The 22,461-nt window shown below is 42.5% G+C and overlaps 2 protein-coding genes across 2 annotated transcripts; both read left to right on the top strand.

Annotated features, from left to right (window-relative positions):
* Window positions 688-6,869, top strand: LOC110259515 (protocadherin beta-5-like). Its single transcript, XM_021084912.1, is given in 2 exon segments — window positions 688-6,189; window positions 6,192-6,869. Coding segments are annotated over 2 exon segments (2,355 nt in total). The 5' UTR covers window positions 688-4,016; the 3' UTR covers window positions 6,374-6,869.
* On the top strand, window positions 15,701-19,680 carry LOC100521779 (protocadherin beta-4). The gene is given in 3 exon segments (XM_021084906.1): window positions 15,701-18,249; window positions 18,252-18,974; window positions 18,977-19,680. Coding segments are annotated over 3 exon segments (2,418 nt in total). The 5' UTR covers window positions 15,701-16,955; the 3' UTR covers window positions 19,378-19,680.

A 22,461-nucleotide genomic window follows, 5' to 3' on the forward strand; every position in this document is an offset into this window, starting at 1 on the left:
ACATTCTTTTTATATGCATATGGCATATATCAAAGTTATCTATATTCTGGGTCATAAAGAAAGCCTCAAAATCTTGTTAAATTGAAATGACTCAGTGAAATTAGGACAGAAATAGGGAGTTCCTATCGTGGCTCAGTGGTTAACGAATCTGACTAGGAACCATGAGGTTGTGGGTTCCATCCCTGGCCTTGCTCAGTGGTTAAAGATCTGGCGTTGCCATGAGCTGTGGTGTAGGTTGCAGACTCGGCTCAGATCCAGCATTGCTGTGTCTCTGGCGTAGGCTGGCAGCTACAGCTCCAGTTAGACCCCTAGCTTGGGAACCTCCATATGCCATGGGTTTGGCCCTTGAAAAGATTAAAAAAAAAAAAAAAGAAAAAAGACAAGAAATAAAAATTTAACAAGAAATCCCCAAATGCTTCACAATTAAATAACACAATCCATGGGCCAAAGAAGAAATCATAGCAAAAACTTTCATATATTTTGAACTGGGTAAAAATTAAGATCTGGAGTTCCTGTCATGGCGCAGTGGTTAACAAATCCGACTAGGAACCATGAGGTTGCGGGTTCAGTCCCTGCCCTTGCTCAGTGGGTTAATGATCCGGCATTGCCGTGAGCTGTGGTGTAGGTTGCAGACGCAGCTCGGATCCCGCGTTGCTGTGGCTCTGGCTAGGCCGGTGGCCACAGCTCCAATTCGACCCCTAGCCTGGGAACCTCCATATGCCGCGGGAGCGGCCCAAAGAAATAGCAAAAAGACAAAAAAATAAATAAATAAATAAAAATAAAAAAATTAAGATCTATCATAACCAGATTTACAGGGAAATTTTTAAATTTTGAATGCACGTATTAGAAAAGAAAGATTAAAATCAGTAATCTAAGCTTTCATCTGAAAAAGCTAGGAAAAGAACCAATCAAGTACAAATCAAATAAGAACACAAACACATAGTATATAAATAAACAAATAAATACAATAGCTGACAAAGGTACAACCAAGAAAGTCAATAAAACTGAAAGCTGATTCTTTGTAGTAATTAATAGATTAAAAACTCTTAGTAAGACTAATAATAAAAGAAAACATCAATTACCAATTTCAGGTATAAAAAAGGAACATCACTACCAATCCTACAGATATTAAAAAAATGAAAAGGGATACATGAACAACTGCCAATAAATTTGACAATTTATATAAATGTAAAACATTTTAAAAACACAACTTGCTAAAACTGAAATAAGAAGAAATAGGAAATGTGATTAGTCACATCTATCAAGTAAGTTAAACATTATTAAAAACCTTGCCACTCCAGTTCAGACTAGTGAATTCTTCCAAATACTCATGCAATAATTAACACCAATTTATACAAACTCTTTCAAAGGACTGAAAAATAGAAACTATTACCCAAATCACTTGGGTGCTAGCATAACTTCAATGGATTACAACATCCAAACCTAAATACGATGTTATAAGAAAGGAAAATGAGAGGCCAATCTCCTTTATAAACAGATGGAAAAATTCGTAACAAAATATCAGTAAATAAAATTCAGAAATATATAAAAGGGAAATGATAAGTTATGAGAAAATTGTGTTATTTTAGGAATACAAAAGCAATTTATTATTTGAAAATTGATCAGTTTAATTGATATCATTAACAGATAAAAGAAAAATCATTTGACTATCTCAAAGAATAGAGAAAAAGTCACTTGCTAAAATTCAGCACACATTCATGGTAAAATTGTTTGCAAACTGAAAAGAAGGGAATTTTCAGAATGTATTTTAAAATCTACAGTAAGCATTGAAGAAAAAGAATAAAACTTGACTTACCCATCAGATAATGAAATTTATGAAGCACAGTAATTGAGACAATATGGTATTGCTGAATAAACAAAGAGAAGAATGAAAAATAAGACTTGAATAAACCTATCGTCACCTGATTTATGAAAAAAATGACACTTCATAAACATGGGGATTGGAACGTCTTTTCAGTAGATGGTACAAAGTCATTTAGATAGTTATATGATATCAAAAAAATAATTTGATCCTATCATTCATATGAAAAAATTAATTTTACATGGATTATAGCTCTAAATGTGAAAAGCTAAGTAGTGGATTTTTCAAAAACACCATTACAACAAGTTTCATGATTTTGGCATATACAAGGCTTTAAAGAGAACACAAAAAATTCTAACCATAACTGAAAAATATTTAAAAAAATAAGTTCAGTTTTATTCTTCAGAGATATCACAGGAAAATTAAAATGTAAGCCATAAATGGAAGAAGATATTTGCAATACATACTTCTGAAAAAGTACTTATACCCAGAATATGTAAGAAGCTTCTAAAGACCATTAAGAAAAAAAAGGGGAAATGCCCTAACAAGAAAAATAGACAAAAAGACTTAGGCACTTCACAAGAATGCACCCTAGAAAAATAAACATGTGGGCGTTCCCACTGTCGGGTTATGAACCGGACTAGTATCCTTGAGGACCCAGGTTTGATCCCTGGCCTCACTCAGTGGGTTAAGGATCTGGCATTGTTGTGAGTTGTGGTGTAGGTGACAGACACAGCTAGGATCCTGGGTTACTGTCGCTGTGGCCTAGGCCTGAGACTGCAGCTCCAATTCAACCCCTAACCTGGGAACTTCCATATGCCTCTGGTGCAGCCCTAAAAAGCAAAAGGAAAAAAGAAACATGAAAAATGAACTCAATTTAATTAACCACTGGGAAAAATACTAATTAAAGTTAACATTATATAGCCACATACCAGAGTGTTCAAAATTAAACAACAATATCAGATGTTGACAAGGGTATGGATATGGAGCAACTAGAACTCCCACTCTTTGCTAGTTTTTGTAAAACCATATTTGAAAACTGTTTTGCAATATCTATTAAGGCTAAATATATGTACACATCTTGAAGCACCGCATTCTAGTTCCTAGGACTATATTAAACATAAATGCACACAGACAGGAAAAGACAAAGATGTTCACAGCAGCACTACTCAAAAAACCCCACCCTGAAAAATCCCAATGTCCATCAACTGGAGAATAGAAAAACACATTGTGATATAATCATACAATAGAATAACAGAAAACAATGTATAATAAAATAAATTAGAACAGTACATAACAGATGGATTTTACAAAGGTAGTGTTGAGTGAAAGACGCCAAACACAAGAGTAATACTCTATAACTCCCTTTGTATAAAAGTTCAAAAAAGACCAAAAAAAAAAAAAAAAAGCAGCAGCAGCACCTATGGTCATAGAAATCAGGAGAGTGCTTACCTTTGGGGGGAAGGTAAGGATCAGGCAATGAAAAGAGAGGGCTCCTAGGGTTTTAGTAACATTTTAATTTACGTTCTGCTTAAAAGTGTGTTCACTTTCTGATAATTTATTGAGCTATACACTTATGATGTTCCCTTTTCTAATGTGTTGTGATTAAACATAAAAATAATTTTGTAAAACTGTACACTTTTGTAGACATCCATTATTACTTATTTCTTGTATATAATCAAATAAGAATCCCACAAAAATATATTTGTGTACTCAAAATGTATTTTATGAGGAATACTAATATATCATTTCACTGTGTTCCTAAAAGTATTCTTTCGCTGGAAATTAACAAATGATTATTTAGAACTTCCAGTAAAAACTAGACATATGATCAGGAGCATTTCTGTGACTTAAAAGGAAACTTAGTGATGCCCACCAAGAGTTTTGGAATGAGAGGTAAATACTATATGCAATAGTAACCTAAGGACGCCTGGTGGCGCTGCAGGCTAGGAGTATGAGGGAAAGACTCTGTGGCTGTACAACACGCCTTTAAACTAGGAATCAGAATTCGGAATGCTTCCTAAAAGAAGGAAGCATTTTAGGGAAGATCTAGGGGCAGAGATCTTCAGAGAGGACATCCTTCTAGTGCAAGTCAGTAAGAAAGATTTGCTTCGAGTTTGTTGTTTTAAGGAAATCGTCTGAGTTGACTGCATACAATTGAAGAAATTGCACCTTCTTGAACCTGATCTGAACAATGGAGATTCCGCCAGCAAAAACGCTACAGAAAAGGCAAGTTTTCTTTCTTGTTATATTGTTATTTTGGTGGGAGGCTGGCTCTGAAGCAATCAGGTATTCTATGCCAGAAGAAAGAGAAAGTGGTTCCTTTGTGGCCAACCTGGCAAAAGACCTGGGGCTCGGGGTGGGGCAACTAGCCACGCGGGGTGCGCGAATCCATTACAAAGGAAACAAACAGCTCCTGCAGCTCGATGTAAAGACCGGGGATTTGCTTCTATCTGAAAAATTAGACCGAGAGGGGCTGTGTGGGGCGACAGATCCCTGTATACTGCATTTCCAGCTGTTACTGGAAAACCCGGTGCAGTTTTTTCAGGCTGAGCTGGAGCTCACAGATATAAATGACCATTCCCCAGAATTCCCAGACAGGGAAATGCTCCTAAAAATCCCAGAGAACGTCCAGCCAGGGGCTGTGTTCCCTTTGAAAACAGCTCAGGACCTTGACATAGGGAACAACACCGTTCAGCGCTACGCAGTCAGCCCCAACTCCCACTTCCATGTCGTCACTCATAATCGCGGAGATGGCAGAAAGTTCCCAGAGCTGGTGCTGGACAAAGCAGTTGATCGGGAGGAGCAGCCCAAGCTCAGCTTAATACTCTCGGCGCTGGACGGCGGGGCTCCGCCCAGGTCCGGGACCACTGCAGTCCGCATTGAAGTCGTGGACATCAATGACAACGCCCCTGAGTTTCTACAGTCGCTCTACGAGGTGCAGATCCCAGAGAACAGCCCCCTAAACACCTTAGTTGCTGCGGTCTCCGCCCGAGATTTAGATGCAGGAACAAATGGGAATGTAGCCTACGCTCTCTTCCAAGGGGATGAAGTGACTCAACCATTTGTAATTGACGAACTAACTGGAGAGATTCGTCTGCAGAGAGCACTGGATTTTGAGGAAACTCAAAGGTATACCGTAGAGATTACAGCCACAGACGGCGGGGGCCTTTCAGGAAAATGCACTGTAGCTATAGAGGTGGAGGATGTGAACGACAACGCCCCCGAACTGACCATGTCCACGCTGGTCAGCTCTACCCCCGAAAACTCCCCAGAGACGGTGGTGGCCGTTTTCAGTGTTTCTGACCCAGACTCCGGAGACAACGGTAGAATGGTTTGCTCCATCCAGGATGATCTCCCCTTTCTCTTGAAACCCACGTTCAAAAACTTCTACACCCTAGTAACAGAGAGGCCGCTGGACCGAGAGGAAAGAGCCGAGTACAACATCACCATCACCGTCGGCGACCTGGGGACCCCCCGGCGGCACACCCAGCACAACCTGACCGTGCGCGTGGCCGACGTCAACGACAACGCGCCCGCCTTCAGCCAGCCCGCCTACACCCTGCGGGTCCGCGAGAACAACAGCCCCGCCCTGCACATCGGCACCGTCCGCGCCACCGACGCCGACGCGGGCGCCAACGCCCAGCTCACCTACTCGCTGCTGCCGCCCTCCGACCCGCACCTGCCCCTCGCCTCGCTCGTGGCCATCAACCCCGACACCGGCCAGCTCTTCGCCCTGCGCGCCCTCGACTACGAGGCCCTGCGCGCCTTCGACTTCCAGGTGCGCGCCGCCGACCGCGGCGCGCCCGCGCTCAGCAGCCAGGCGCGGGTGCGCGTGCTCGTGGCCGACGCCAACGACCACGCGCCCGTCGTGCTCTACCCGCCGCCCAACGCCTCGGCGCCCTGCACCGAGCTGCTGCCCCGGGCGGCCGAGCCGGGCTACCTGCTCGCCAAGGTGGTGGCGGTGGACGGCGACGCGGGCCAGAACGCCTGGCTGTCCTACCGGCTGCTGCAGGCCACCGAGCCCGGGCTCTTCGGCGTGGGCGCGCACAGCGGCGAGGTGCGCACGGCCCGGCCGCTGAGCGAGCGCGACGCGCCCCGGCAGCGGCTGCTGCTGCTGGTGCGGGACCACGGCGAGCCGCCGCTCTCGGCCAGCGTCCCGCTGCACGTGCTGCTGGTGGACGGCTTCTCGCAGCCCCACCTGCCGCCGCCCGAGGCCCCCGGCCGGGCGCCGGGCGCCGGCGCGGACGAGCCGCTCACCGTCGCCCTGGTGGGGGCGCTGGCGTGCGTGTCGGCGCTGCTGGTGGGGGCGCTGCTGGCCTTGGCGGCGGGGCGGCTGTGCCGGCGGGGCGGGGCGGCCTCGGCGGGGGCTGCGCGGGGCCCGCGGAGGGCGGCGTCCCGGGCCAGCTGCTGGACGTGGGCGGCACGGGCACCCTGGCCCACGGCTACCGCTACGAGGTGTGTCTGGCGGGGGGCTCCGGGTTAGATGAGTTTAAATTCTTGAAGCCAATTCTCCCCAGTGGTCTGGTTCAAGACATTGGGCAGGACTAGTGCAATTCTCCAATTGCAAGAATAGCTTAGGTTTCATTAACAGAAAGCATGAAAAACTCATTGTTTGGCTACAAATGTTTTCTTTTCAATGAAGGCTCTTGAGTTGATACAGTATTTTGTTTATATATTGACTTTACTAATTAATCGTTGCATGTTCTTTTTTCATCTGCTTCCTATCTTTTCAAACCAGGCTTATTGCCTCTATTTAAATAGGTGAGCAAAAATAAATGCTTTATCTTTTAACGATGATTTCAGATAGGTTTATTTAAGATGTTTGTTTCAAATTCTATATCCAAAGCAATGCAGAGAGAATTCTGAACCCCCAGTCTTAGACTCTACCCTGTTGAATGTAGTCAGATAATGTTCTTTATATAATACTCTAAAGCAGCTTCGTTGTGGTTAATGAAGTAGGTAGATAAAAATGTTTTAGGATGTACCATTTTACGTTTTACCATCTTTTAGGGTTTTAGTACTCAAATAAAACTGATGCATGTAATTCACTGTTTTGACATTTGCAGTTAATATTTCAATATTGTCATGCTTATATGGGCCCAAAATGGACAAAAGTTTAGGTTAATAGGGCAAGTTCCTTTCATCAATGGCTTATAGTTTTCAGAGTACAGGTCTTTTGTCTCTTTAGGTAGGTTTACTCCTAGGTATTTCATTCTTTTGGATGCGATGGTAAACGGGATTGCTTCCCTAATTTTTCTTTCTGCTCTTTCATTGTTAGTGTATAGAAATGCCATCGATTTCTGTGTATTGATTTTGTATCCTGCGACTTTGCCAAATTCTTGGATGAGCTCTAACAGTTTTCTGGTAGAGTCTTTAGGATTCTCTAGATATAGTATCATGTCATCTGCAAATAGGGATAGTTTTACTTCTTCCTTTCCAATTTGGATTCCTTTTACTTCTCTGATTGCTGTGGCAAGGACTTAAAGAACTATGTTGAAGAGTAGTGGCGAGAGCGGACATCCTTGTCTTGTTCCTGATCTCAGCGGGAATTCTTTCAGCTTTTCACCATTGAGAATGATGTTCGCTGTGGGTTTGTCATATATGGCCTTTATTATGTTGAGGTAGGTTCCCGTTATGCCCACTTTCTGAAGGGTTTTTATCAGAAATGGGTGTTGGATTTTGTCAAAGGCTTTTTCCACGTCTATTGAGAGGATCCTATGGTTTTTATTCTTCAGTTGGTTAATGTGGTGTACCACACTGATGGATTTGTGGATATTGAAGAAACCTTGCATCCCTGGGATAAATCTCACTTGATCATGATGGACAATCCTTTTAATGTATTGTTGCATGTGGTTTGCTAGTATTTGTTGAGGATTTTTGCATCGATGTTCATCAGTGATATTGGCCTGTAGTTTTCTTTTTTTGTGGAATCTTTGATTTTTGGTACCAGGGTGATGATGGTGGCCTCATAGAATGAGTTTGGGAGTATCCCTTCCTCTGCAAGTTTTTGAAATAGTTTCAGAAGGATAGGTGTTAGCTCTTCTCTAAATGTTTGATAGAATTTGCCTGTGAAGCCATCTGGTCCTGGACTTTTGTTTGTTGGAAGTTTTTTAATCACAGTTTCAATTTCAGTTCTTGTGATCAGTCCATTCATCTTTTCCATTTCATCTTGGTTTAGTCTTGGAAGATTGTACTTTTCTAAGAATTTGTCCATTTCTTCCAGGTTTTCCATTTTATTGGCATATAGTTGCATATAGTAGTCTTTTATGATCCTTTGTATTTCTCTGATGTCTGTTGTTACTTCTCCTTTTTTATTTCTAATTTTATTGATTTGAGTCCTCTCTCTTTTTTGCTTGATAAGTCTGGCTAGGGGTTTATCAATTTTGTTGATCTTTTCAAAGAACCAGCTTTTCGTTTCATTGATCTTTTCTATGGTTTTCTTTGTTTCTATTTCATTGATTTCTGCTCTGGTCTTTATGATTTCTTTCCTTCTACTAACTTTAGGTCTTGTCTCTTCTTCTCTCTCGAGCTGCTTTAGATGTAAAGTTAGCTTGTTTATTTGAGCTTTTTCTTGTTTCCTGAGGTGGGCTTAGAACAGCTTTTGCTGCATCCCATAGGTTTTGGAGTGTCGTACCTTTGTTGTCATTTGCTGCTAGGTATTTTTTAATTTCCTCTTTGATTTCTTCAGTGATCCATTGGTTGTTTAGTAGCATTTTGTTTAGTCTCCACGTGTTTGTGTTTTTTGCAGTTTTTTTCTTGTTGTTGATTTCCAGTCATAGACGTTGTGGTTGGAAAAGATGCTTGATATGGGTTCAGTTTACTTAAAGTTACCAAGGTTGGATTTGTAGCCCAGGATATGATCAATCTTAGAGAATGTTCCATGTGCACTTGAGAAGAATATGTATTCTGTTGCTTTTGGATGAAATGTCCGATAAATATGTATTAAGTCCATCTGGTTTAATTCATCATTCAGGGCCTGTGTTTCCTTATTGATTTTCTGTCTGGGTGATCTACCATTGATGTAAGTGGGGTGTTAAAGTCCCCCACTATTATTGTGTTATTGTCGATTTGTCCTTTTAAGGTTGTTAGCAGTTGCCTTATATATTGTGGTGAACCTGTGTTGGGTGCGTAGATATTTAAAATTGTTATATCATCTTCTTGGATTGATGCTTTGATCATTATGTAATGTCCTTCTTTGTCCCTTAAAATATTCTTCATTTTAAAGTCTATTTTGTCTGATATGAGTATTGCTACTCCAGCTTTCTTTTGATCCCTGTTTGCATGAAATATTTTCTTCCATCCTTTCACTTTCAATTTGTATGTGTCCCTAGAAGCGAAGTGGGTCTCTTGAAGACAGCATATATATGGGTCTTGTTTTTGTATCCATTCAGCAAGTCTATGTCTTTTGGTTGGGGCGTTTAGTCCATTAACATTTAAGGTAATATTGATATGTATGTTCTTACTGCCATTTTATTAATTACTTTGGATTTGCTTTTGCTGCTCTTTTTTCTTTCCTTCTTCTCTTGTTCTTTTCTGCCTAGAGAAGTTCCTTTAGTATTTGCTGTGAGCCTGGTTTAGTGTTGCTGAATTCTCTCAGCTTTTGCTTCTCTGTGAAGGTTTTGATTTCTCCTTCAAATATGAATGAGAGCCTTGCTGGGTAGAGTAATCTTGGTTGGAGCTTTTTTCCTTTCATCACGTTAAGTTTATCGTGCCACTCCCTTCTGGCCTGCAGAGTTTCTATTGAAAAATCTGCCAATAACTTTATTGAGGTTCCCTTGTATGTTACTTGTTTCTTTTCCCTAGCTGCTTTCAAGATTTTCTCTTTGTCTTTAATTTTGGTCATTTTGATTAATATGTGTCTTGGGGTGTTCCTCCTTGGGTTTATTTAATATGGTACTCATTGTGCTTCCTGGACTTGAGTGAGTGATTCCTTCCCATGTTAGGGAAGTTTTCGGCTGTTATCTCTTGGAATATTTTTTCTGTCTCCTTCTCTCTCTCTTCTCCACAGCTCACAGCAACGCCAGATCCTTAACCCACTGAGCAAGGTCAGGGATCTGAACCAGCAACCTCATGGTTCCTAGTCAGATTCATTTCTGCTGCGCTACGATGGGAACTCCAAATGAGTTTTAAAAAATATATCCCACTACCATATTTTGCTTCTTAGAGTAGAGGATGTTAATCATAATTCAGAGTTGTTTCTATGTCTAATCCTCATATTCTTAGCCAATAGTTTGGTTGATCAGCGGATTAAGAATCTGGTGTTGCCACAGCTGTGGCTCAGGTTGCAACTGTGGTACAGGTTCGATCCCTGGCCACGGGTGAGGCCAAAATAAATAAGTAAATAAAGTAAAATGTAAACTAATTTTCCTTCTGTTCTTTTGGTATTTAAACGCATGACATTGGTCTAGTTCTAATATTTTACCTATAAACTTCTTTACTCTCTTTTGGATTTTTTTCTTTTTCTTGATGTTCTGATACTAGGTCCAAACCTGAGATTCACTCAATATACTGAATTTTTTTAAAGTAACTCTCTTTTTTTCCCCTCAAAATTTCCATTGGTAGGTTTTCACAATGATTTGGGTTTTTTGGGTTTTTGTTTGTTTACACTTGCTATTTCCTTTTTTGTTGGAAGAAATTAAATATCAAGTTATTTCCATATTGTTCCATTCTCTGTTTCTTATGTATACATTCTTTTATTTGTGGAGTCTGTTTTTCACGCAATTATACCATTATATCATCAGTTGGCGATATTTTTTTGAGGACTCAGGCTCTATTGGAGGTTTCCCTCACAGCAGTACTAGTTTGGGTGGCCTTGCAAAGGGACGACAGAGTATCAAGGTGGTTAGAGCCTCAGGCTCTCCAAATCCAAACCTCAATTAAGCAGCTTAACTCCACTCTGCCACCCAGGTAGAAGCTCTGCACCAACACGAGCAGTGTGAGCTGGGCCCCAGTCTCCTTGGAGTGGCACTGCTCTGCATTTGCTCTGAGGCAAAATCTTAGGGCCTGTCACCCTCTGCTTCCTGGCTGTCATGGTGTCTGGTAAGGCTATAGATATGGGAGCTAATGGAGACATCATTTACTTTTCAATCTTCTGAGTAAACAAACTGATTGAATCTTACAGTAAAGCTGATTTTGAGGAAAACAGGTTGTAACTGGAGTAACTGATACAGGAGAATTACAAAGGAAAAAACGTGGTCTCAACATGCTGCACACGGTGGTCCTGGATGACACACAGCTTGCTGGATGACAAAGAAAATCCACTGCTAAGCGGTCCTCTATTGTGTACTGAGCTGGTACCAGGCAGAACAAGATGGAATCCTGGAGGGTGACTTGAGCTAGAACCCATGACTATTTTTTTTTTTTTTTTTTGCCATTTCTTGGGCCGCTCCCTCGGCATGTGGAGGTTCCCAGGCTAGGGGTCGAATCGGAGCCGTAGCCACCAGCCTACGCCAGAGCCACAGCAACATGGGATCCGAGCCGCGTCTGCAACCTACACCACAGCTCACGGCAATGCTGGATCCCTAACCCACTGAGCAAGGCCAGGGATCAAACCCGCAACCTCAGGGTTCCTAGTCGGATTCCTTAACCACTGAGCCACGACGGGAACTCGAACCCATGACTCTTTTATCAATGATTCAAAGCCTCAAAGTACTTGATGTTAAGCCCATGGACCTGGAAGCAGGGAGCATATCTAGGCTCCTAAGTGACAGACACAGCCAGGCACAAGTTCATGCTGTTCTGAAAGACAGCTAGAAGCCATCCTTTATTTGGCATAGTCATGCTACACCTAGTCTAGGACCTATCCCAGCCCTTCCTTTGGTTCCTTGAACCACCCAGAGGAGTTTACTCAAAGCCAACGCAATCCCTATCTTCTTCCCACCCCAACCCCACCCTGGCCTCACTCGCAGCATATGGAAGTTCCTGGGCTAGGGAATGAATCTGAGCTGCAGCTGTGAACTCTTCGACAGCTTGAGCAGTGCTGGGTCCTTAACCCACTGCACCACGGAGGGATCTTCCACATTCCCTATCTTCTTCTTCTTTTTTTTTTTTTTTTTTTTTTTTTTTTGTCTTTTTGCCTTTTCTAGGGCTGCTCCTGCAGCATATGGAGGTTCCTAGGCTAGGGGTCTAATTGGAGCTGTAGCCACTGGCCTACACCAGAGCCACAGCAACGCAGGATCCGAGCTGCATCTGCAACCTACAGCACAGCTCACAGCAACGCCGGATCCTTACCCACTGAGCAAGGCCAGGAATCAAACCCGCAACTTCATGGTTCCTAGTCAGATTCGTTAACCACTGCGCCACGATGGGAACTCCTATCTTCTTGATCACTAATAGGTCTCAGCTTTCTTCCTCTTTCAATTCTCTCTGCTCCTAATCAATGATCCTCAAATATGGAGGATGAACATGGAGCCTTCAGTGCACTGCTGCTCGTAAGGCCATCTTCTGAGCATTTGGGGGATATCAACAGCCCTGAGATTTGGTCCAGAACTATTGATGTGAGAGTTTTCTGAATGGAAATCAGAAAAACAGGTTCAGATTTTTGACGTCAGTCTTCTCCAATATGAGCTGTCCACCATGAAAGACTCTGATGAGACACTCAAAAAAATGTGAGATTTAAAAAAAGTTTAAATTGTCTTCTCTAAATGTCATTTTGAGGGTTTTTTTCCCTTAAATGTCTTTATTTCTGAAGAAATGGCTTTCTTCATCCTGAATGTTTCATCTTATTCAACAAGATGTAATCAGTAATCAAAAAACTTTCCACAAAGAAAACCCAGGCTTTCACTGGTGAATTTTACTGAACATTTAAAGAATTGACACGAATCCTTCACAAACTTATTTTCAAAAGAGGAGCAGGGACCACTTCCCAATTCATTCTATGAGGCCAGAATTACTCTGCTACCAGAACCAAAGATAACACAAAAAATTAAATGCAAATATCCCTTGTGAATATAGATGCAAAAAAATCCTCAATAAAATATTAGCAAACTGACTCCAGCAACCTAAAAAAAGGAATATACACCATGACCAAGTGGGATTTGCCAGAAATGCAAGGTTGGTTTAACATATGAAAATCAACCAATGTAATACACAATATTACCAGACAAGGAAAACCATGCAAACATCTCAATAAATGCAGAAAAAGCACTGCACAAAATTCAACACATTTTCATGATAACATTTACGAAACTCGGAATAATAGGGACTACGAATATCCTCAGCCTGATAAATGGCAACTACAAAAGCTCACAGCTAACTTCATATTTAATGGTGAAAACTTTCTTTCTGCCTAAGATCAGAAACAAAACAAGGACGTTCCTCCTCACTGTTTATATGTAACATTGTACTGGAGGTTCCATCCAGTCAATTAGACAAAACAAGGAAAATATTAAAGATCGGAAAGTCAGAGGTACAATCATCTGAGACAATTGTGCATATAGAAACTCCTAAGGAATCCACATAATACAGTAATTCAGGAGTTCCCGTCGTGGCGCAGTGGTTAACGAACCCGACTAGGAACCATGAGATTGCGGGTTCGATCCCTGCCCTTGCTCAGTGGGTTAACCATCCGGCATTGCTATGAGCTGTGGTGTAGGTTGCAGACACAGCTCGGATCCTGCATTGCTGTGGCTCTGGCGTAGGCCGGCAGCTACAGCTCCGATTAGACCCCTAGCCTGGGAACCTCCATATGCCGAGGGAGCGGCCCAAGAAATGGCAAAAAGAGAAAAAAAAATTACAGTAATTCAGCAAAGGATATAAGATCCATATACAAAAATTAATTGTATTTCCGTACTCTAGCACTGCACAAATGAAATGAAGAAAACAATTCCATTTACAATAGCATCAATACTTAGGAGTAAATTTAATAAGTACAAGACTTGTGCACTGAAACTACAAAACATCAATGGAAGAAATTAAAGAAAATATAAGTAAGTGGAAAGTGTTCATTAACTAGAAGATTTAATATTGTGAAGCTGGAGATAACATGCAAATTGGTTTACAGACTCAACTGAATCCCTATCAAAAATCCCAGCAGGGGGAAAACCGGACAGCTGCATGTGAATCAAAGAAACTAGAACATACCCTCATATCATGCACAAAAATAAACTCAAAATGGCCTAAAGACTGAAATAGCACTCCTAGAGTTCAAGACAACTTAGCACTCCTAGAAGAGAACATAGGCAGAACATCCTCTGACATAAACCATACAAATGTTTCCTTAGGCCAATCTCCCAAGGCAATAGAAATACAAACAAAAATAAGCCAGTGGGACCTAATCAAACTGACAAGCTTTTGCACAGCAAAGGAAACCATAAAAAAAAAAATAGACAACCTACAGAATGGGAGAGGATAGTTGCAAACAATGCAACCGACAAGGGCTTAATCTGCAAACTCACATAACTCAACAACAACAAAAAATAAACAGACAACCCAGGAGTTCTCGTCTTGGCTCAGCAGTTAATGAACTTGACTAGCATCCATGAGGATGCGGGTTCAATCCCTGGCCTTGCTCAGTGGGTTAAGAATCTGGGGTTGCCATGGCTGTGGTGTAGGCCAGTGGCTTCAGCTCTGATTTGACCCCTAGCCTGGAAACCTCCCTATGCCACAGGTGCGGCCCTAAAAAAATAAATAAAATAGAAAAAGCCAAACAACCAATCCAAAAATGGACAGAAGACCTAAACAGACATTTCTCCAAAGAAGACAAACAGATGGCCAGCAGGAACATGAAAAAAGATTCAACATCACTAGTTATTAGAGAAATACAAATCAAAACTATGATGAGGCGTCATCTCACACTGGTCAGAGTGGCCATCGTTAATAAGTCTACAGATAACAAATGCTGGAGAGGATGTGGAGAAAAGGGAGCCCTCCTACACTATGAGTGGGAACATAAATTGGAACAACTACTGTGGAAAACAGTATGGAGGTATGTCAGAAAATTGAATATAGAACTACTATATATGATCTAGCAATCCTACTCCTAATTACATATCTAGATAAAACTACAATTCGAAAAGATATATGCACCCATATGTTCATAGCAGCACTATTCACAATAGCCAAGACATGGAAACAACCTAAATGTCCAACGACAGATGAATGGATTAAGAAGATGTGCATACACACAATGGACTACTCCTCAGCCATAAAAAAGAATGAAACAATACCATTTGCAGCAAATGGATACAACTAAAGATTCTTAGACTAAGTGAAGTCAGAAGGAGACAGATACCATATGCTATCACTTATATGTGAATCTAAAATATGGCACAAATGAACCCATCTACAAAACAGAAGCAGATTCATAGACATAGGAACAGCCTTGTGGTTGCCAAGGGGGAGGGGGAAGGGAGTGGTATGGACTGGGAGATGGGGTTAATAGATGCAAACTATTACATTGAGAATGGATAAGCAATGAGATCTTACTGTTTAGCACAGGGAACTCTGTTCCTATCTCTTGGGATAGAACATGATGGAAGGTGAAATAAGAAAAAGAATTAAATATATGTATGACTAGGTCACTGCTGTACAGCAGAAATTCACAAAACATTGTAAATCAACTATACTTTAATTTTAAAAATCTATAAAAAATAAAATTCGGCATTCCCATCTGGCTCAGTGGAAATGAATCTGACTAGTATCCGTGAGGGTGCAGGTTCAATCCCTGGCCTTGCTCAGTGGGTTAAGGATCCAGTGCTGCGGGGAGCTGTGGTGTAAGTCGCAGACGCAGCTCAGATCCCATGTTGCTGTGGCTGGTGGCGTAAGCTAGCAGCTACAGCTGCCATTTGACCCCTAGCCTGAGAACCTCCATATGCCTCTGGTGTGGCCCTAAAAAAAAAGACAAAAAATAAAAAACTTTTTTAAATAAAAAAATAAATTCACTTGGAAATGCAAGGGACCTATAATAGCCAAAACAGTCTTGAAAAAGAACAATTAAGTATTTATCTTATTTCCAAATATTTGAATATTTTGATACATTAAACATACAAATATTAGTTCTTAATTCAATATGTAATACGATGAGTTATTATAAATTATATTGGATTCATCACAAATTTCCAAAGACCAAATATTCTAATTAGTAAAATATCTCCTAAGTTTGCTTTTCAATTACTGTGATTTTCTTTTGAAAACATTTGGAAGGTTGGTGGACATTAAACTTTAGTTTGCTTTCACCAGTGAGCAGCATCGTTTGTTTTATAGTTATATCATTTGAATGACCCGCTGATTTATATAATTTATCTATCTATTTAGTAGAAAATTCCAAAAGCGAATTCCTTTTATAAGAATTTCCAAAAAAATCCACAAAACACTTATAACTAATTATCAATGCTAGTTAAAAATTTTGAAAAAAAAACTTTGATTTTTAATTTCTGCTGTCATATTTTTATTAGAGTTGACTTAAAATGTTTTGCCAATTTCTTCTGTACAGTAAAGTGACCCAGTCATACATATACACACGCCCTTCTCACATAATCTTCCATCATGCTCTATCCCAAGAGACTGGACATAGTTCCCCACGTTAAGATATCATTGGTTAGCCATTCTAAATGTAATAGTTTGCACCTACTAACTCCAAACTCTATTTGATATATGATTTAAGTAGCTAAAATACTAGTTAAAATCAAATACCTATTTCACCTATTTATCTCTCCTTTTCTCAACAATTAATGTTAAATGTCCGTATACTTTCCCCTTCAAACTGAAGAACAAAATAGACTTCAAGTCACAATTATTCCATTTATACAATGTAATAGAATAATCTTATGCATTAAGCCATTTCAAGGAATAACAAAACTTGTAAAATTTCTATCCACTTTATAAAATGGCTTATTCAGACACTTCCAAAATAGGCTGACTTGAGAATATTAGTTTCTCAATCAAGACGCAGGGTGGCGCTGCAGGCTAAGATTGTGGCGAAAGAGCTCTTTAAAAGCTCGCGTATTCCTTTGTTGCAAGACCGAATCAAAAACACCCGGAAGCAGATCGGCCAGCCAAACTGCGTTCCCGACGAGTTTAGGCAGCGACATATAAACGAATTCAAGATCCAAAGCAACGCTGTGAGGATTCCTCCAAGCGAGAAATCAGAAGAGAGTATCTCAGGTCCTTCTGCGGTCGCTGAAGGGATTGGATGTCAGCATCCGGACCCACCATGGAGACTCGAGAGGGAATTCAGCCGAACAGGCAAGTAGTCTTTATCGTGATGGCATTCCTGTCTCAGGCTCACCCCGCGCCTATTCGTTACTCTGTGCTGGAAGAATCAGAGAGCGGCTCCTTTATAGCTCATCTGACTAAGGACCTGGGCTTGGGAATCGGGGAACTGGCGGACCGCTCCGCCAGGATAGTGTCTGACGATGACAAGCAGCGCTTGCAGCTGGATCATCAGACCGGAGACTTGCTTTGGAGGGAGAAACCAGATCGGGAAGAGCTGTGTGGCCCCACTGAACCCTGTATACTGCCTTTCCAAGTATTCCTAGAAGCTCCGGTGCAGTTTGTTGAAGGGGAATTACTAATTCAGGACATCAACGACCACTCCCCAGTATTCCCGGACAGGGAAATGCTCTTGAAAATACCAGAAAACAGCCAGCCAGGGGCTGTATTTCCCCTGCAATTCGCTCAGGATTTGGATGTGGGCAGCAATGGTCTTCAAAATTACACCATCAGCCCCAATTCTCATTTTCACGTTGTCACTCGAACTCGTAGTGAGGGCAAGAAATACCCAGATTTGGTGCAGGACAAAGCACTGGATCGAGAGGAGCAGCCTGAGCTCAGCTTAACCCTCACGGCACTGGATGGTGGGTCTCCACCTCGGTCTGGCACCAGCATGGTGCGAATCCTGGTCATGGACGTCAATGACAATGCGCCTGAGTTTGTGACCTCTCCATATGAGGTGCAGGTTCTGGAAAACAGCCCCCTTGACTCCCCCATACTTACTGTTTTAGCTAGGGATAGAGATGCTGGAAACTTCGGGAAGGTCTCCTATGGCTTCTTCCAAGCATCAGATGAAATTAAGCAAACTTTCTCAATAAACGAAGTCACAGGAGAAATCCGGCTGACAAAGAAACTGGATTTTGAACAAATGAAATCTTATCACCTGGAAATTGAGGCTACAGATGGAGGAGGCCTTTCTGGAAAAGGCGCTGTGGTCATAGAGGTGGTAGATGTGAATGACAACGCCCCCGAACTGACCATATCTTCGCTCACCAGCTCCGTCCCAGAAAACAGTCCTGAGACTGTGGTCGCTGTCTTCCGAATCAGAGACAGAGATTCTGGAGACAACGGAAAGATGATCTGCTCTATTCCGGATAATCTGCCCTTCGTTCTAAAACCGACTTTCAAGAACTACTACACCCTGGTAACGGAGAGCCCGCTGGACCGAGAGGAAAGAGCCGAGTACAACATCACCATCAGCGTCAGCGACCTGGGGACCCCCGGCGGCACACCCAGCACAACCTGACCGTGCGCGTGGCCGACGTCAACGACAACGCGCCCGCCTTCAGCCAGCCCGCCTACACCCTGCGGGTCCGCGAGAACAACAGCCCCGCCCTGCACATCGGCACCGTCCGCGCCACCGACGCCGACGCGGGCGCCAACGCCCAGCTCACCTACTCGCTGCTGCCGCCCTCCGACCCGCACCTGCCCCTCGCCTCGCTCGTGGCCATCAACCCCGACACCGGCCAGCTCTTCGCCCTGCGCGCCCTCGACTACGAGGCCCTGCGCGCCTTCGACTTCCAGGTGCGCGCCGCCGACCGCGGCGCGCCCGCGCTCAGCAGCCAGGCGCGGGTGCGCGTGCTCGTGGCCGACGCCAACGACCACGCGCCCGTCGTGCTCTACCCGCCGCCCAACGCCTCGGCGCCCTGCACCGAGCTGCTGCCCCGGGCGGCCGAGCCGGGCTACCTGCTCGCCAAGGTGGTGGCGGTGGACGGCGACGCGGGCCAGAACGCCTGGCTGTCCTACCGGCTGCTGCAGGCCACCGAGCCCGGGCTCTTCGGCGTGGGCGCGCACAGCGGCGAGGTGCGCACGGCCCGGCCGCTGAGCGAGCGCGACGCGCCCCGGCAGCGGCTGCTGCTGCTGGTGCGGGACCACGGCGAGCCGCCGCTCTCGGCCAGCGTCCCGCTGCACGTGCTGCTGGTGGACGGCTTCTCGCAGCCCACCTGCCGCCGCCCGAGGCCCCCGGCCGGGCGCCGGGCGCCGGCGCCGGCGCGGACGAGCCGCTCACCGTCGCCCTGGTGGGGGCGCTGGCGTGCGTGTCGGCGCTGCTGGTGGGGGCGCTGCTGGCCTTGGCGGCGGGGCGGCTGTGCCGGCGGGGCGGGGCGGCCTCGGCGGGGGGCTGCGCGGGGCCCGCGGAGGGCGGCGTCCCGGGCCAGCTGCTGGACGTGGGCGGCACGGGCACCCTGGCCCACGGCTACCGCTACGAGGTGTGTCTGACGGGAGACCGCAGAACTGGTGAGTTCCAATTCCTGAAGCCGGTTTTCCCGAACCTCTTGCTTCAGGACCCTGAGGGAGAAATTAAGAACAGCCCCAACTTCAGGAATAGCTTAGTACTCAATTAAGTGTTGTGTTTGGTCGAGTGAGCCTCTCCTTAACTGCAGCAAACCTAACTCCAATTGCAATACCTTTGTCCTAAGAAATTGTGTTGTAGAAATGTGTATATCTCTATTCCAAACCTATGCATGTCTCTGCTAATATTTCCTTTTTAACATTCATTAGATTTGGCATTTTTAGTTACACTGGACATGGAGGGCTTTCTTCATATTTGACCTCTTTTGGCGACTAATCTCTCCACAACTATAAAATACTCAAGTAGTGTAAGAAGCGGTGTTAGTTAATAAACTTCTTAGCATCTTTTTAATGAAACGTTTTAAAGCTTTTGTGTAATCTTGCATTTCTATGTATTTTTGGTTTTTGTCTTTACCATATAGCTTACATTTACAAGCCGGCAGAGTGTTTGAAATTCTTTGCTACCTAGACCTTTCTTGTTGACTATTCTACAAGACTATGTGAATTTAACTTAGCATACTTAGTTCTCCCAAATCGTACATAAACACGTGCAATACTTATGTACAACATAACATTGTATATACAATGTATCTTATCCCATTTTGAGCAATTTCTTACTTGATAGCTATTTACCTAGCGCACTGTAATTGCTCCATAAATACGAATATTCAAAAAAAGTATTCCCATTTATACATAAGAGAAAATCTTATAAAATTTGGCATCACTTCACTACATTAAACTGTCACAGTTTGACAAAGTACTTTTAAAAATATCAGAAACTTAACTACACTCAAATCCTTTCAAAGGATTCCATGTCCTTCCTTTTATCCTATAAATAGAAATTCAAATGTAGTTTAATGGCTGCTTTTTTCCTGGTTTCCCTCCAGCTTCTCCACACCTTTCAAAAGAGTCACAATTTCTTCTGAATTTTGGTTATTCTGTTCTAGTCTGATTATTGGGGGTTACTAGATTTTCACTTTAAGTTACTTCGCAGACATGGCCAGCCTTTATCAACAAAATTTTTTTGATGTCCAAGTTATTTTGTTTTTTAATTCAGTGTACCTTTCAGGTATTTTGCAGAAATTTACCTTCTCAATTATGCCATACTTTTATTAGTATTAAATAAGCATTATTTTTTCTTTAAGACAGTAGAAATAGAAATTAAGAAATAAACTTATTGAATTATAATTGTTTTATGTTGTGTTCATTAAGCCAAGCAAGCTGATTTTGTGGTTTCCAAGTAAATTTATGTGGATATAAGTATAAGGCCACGTTTTTTTTCTTTTGTCTTTTGGCCTTATGTAAGGCTGCACCCGTTCCCAGGCTAGGGGTCTAATTGGAGCTGTTGCTGCTGGCCTATGCCAGAGCCACAGCAACTTGGGATCCAAGCCTCATCTGCGACCTACAGCCCACAGCAATGCCAGACCCTTAACCCACTGAGGAAGGCCAGGGATCGAACCCACAGCCTCATGGTTCCTAGTCGGATTCGTTTGTGCTGCACCACGATGGGAACTCCTATAAGGCCACTTATTGAACTTTTCTCACAATGTGAGCAATTAATGAGCTTGCTTTATAATCTAAGTATTTTTAAATCTCAAGCATCAATGTACTGGAATTTACGTACTTGCATCTTTCTTTCAATTACATTTTTTACTAAGGATATAATGAAATTAAAAAAGAAAAATTACTGTTAAAGTTACTATGGAAACATGGCTTTTAGCCTTCATTCACTCTAATATTTGAAATTAGTGATAAAATGAGAATGAAATTAAATACAAATACATTAGACAAATGTGGTAGTACGTTTTAATGACTTCTCCTTTTAGTGTTGGTCAAATGAAATATTTTTGATGTATGATGACAAGAGATCCGATTGGAGTTTTTACCAATATATTTCAACATTATGAAAATCTGAGTTTATAGTTTTGTTGATGCCAGGAAGGTCTAATTTGTATAATCACCCAAATGAGACTGGCCAAATAAACCCTCAGAACCCACCTTTATGAATTTATGGGTAAATTTATGAATTGCCTTGGGTATTACTTTATAAATTACTCTGTGTATTCATAAAGCATGGATCCTTCCTTACCAGCTGGGATCACCACCAGACTTTGATGGAGAATATATCAACATTTTATTATTCAGTGATTAGGAGTTCCCATCGTGGCTTAGCAATTAATGAACCTAGCTAGTATCTGCAAGGACACAGGTTTGATCCCTGACCTCGCTCACTGGGTTAAGGATCTGGCGTTGCCCTGAAGTGTAGGTCTCAGATGTGGTTTGGATCCCATGTTGCTGTGGCTGTGGTGTAGGCCGGCAGCTACAGCAGCTCTGATTCAACCCCTAGCCTGGTAACTTCCATATGCCATGGGTGCAGCCCTAAAAAGACTAAAAATTAAAATTAAAAAAAAAAATCAGTGCTTAGAATTTAGTAGTAAATATAATCCAAATAACTTCCACAAAATGAACACCTTATGAAAAATTGGTCACTTCTATTTTAAAAAGAAAAATAGAGAATGGAGGCTAATTTTATGAATAATAATACCTATTTCATCATAGTTTCTCAAGTGCATTATATATGTGCATTTTTTCAATTCCTTTGTCTTTTTTTTTAGGCACAGTGAGTTTTCAATTCCTTTGTCTCTTTTTTTAGGCATAGTGAGTTTAACACATGCTGTTTTAGGGGCATAAATTGTATCGAAGGCAACATAGCCCACATCATTTTAAGATTCTTCCTCACGGCCCAAAGTTACAAAATATGGATTTAAAACAGTCTTAAAGTTATAGTATGGACATATATGGTGGAATTCTGTTTCCAAATTGGATAGATTATCTAACAGTAAAAAAAACAAACTATAAAACCTGGTTAAAATTCAGAAATGAGCTATGTGAAGCTAGAAATAGCAGATGATATAAAAAACAACCGAAGGGGCTAAGATTGGAAAAGGAAAGTCCTTGGAGCTGTGAACTACAGTCAATGTGCCCTGAGGAAATTTACAAAGTCTAAGAACAGACAAGTCTCCTGCCAGAGATGAGGTACTTCAGCAGCCTTTGGCAAACTGGAAGGTTTGAGCTCCCAGCTATTTTTCTCGCTCAGAATACTTGTCACATTCAGGGACAATCCAGGGAAGATTAAA

The sequence above is a fragment of the Sus scrofa genome, chromosome 2 (genome assembly GCF_000003025.6).
Source record: "Sus scrofa isolate TJ Tabasco breed Duroc chromosome 2, Sscrofa11.1, whole genome shotgun sequence".
Classification (NCBI taxonomy): Eukaryota; Metazoa; Chordata; class Mammalia; order Artiodactyla; family Suidae; genus Sus; species Sus scrofa.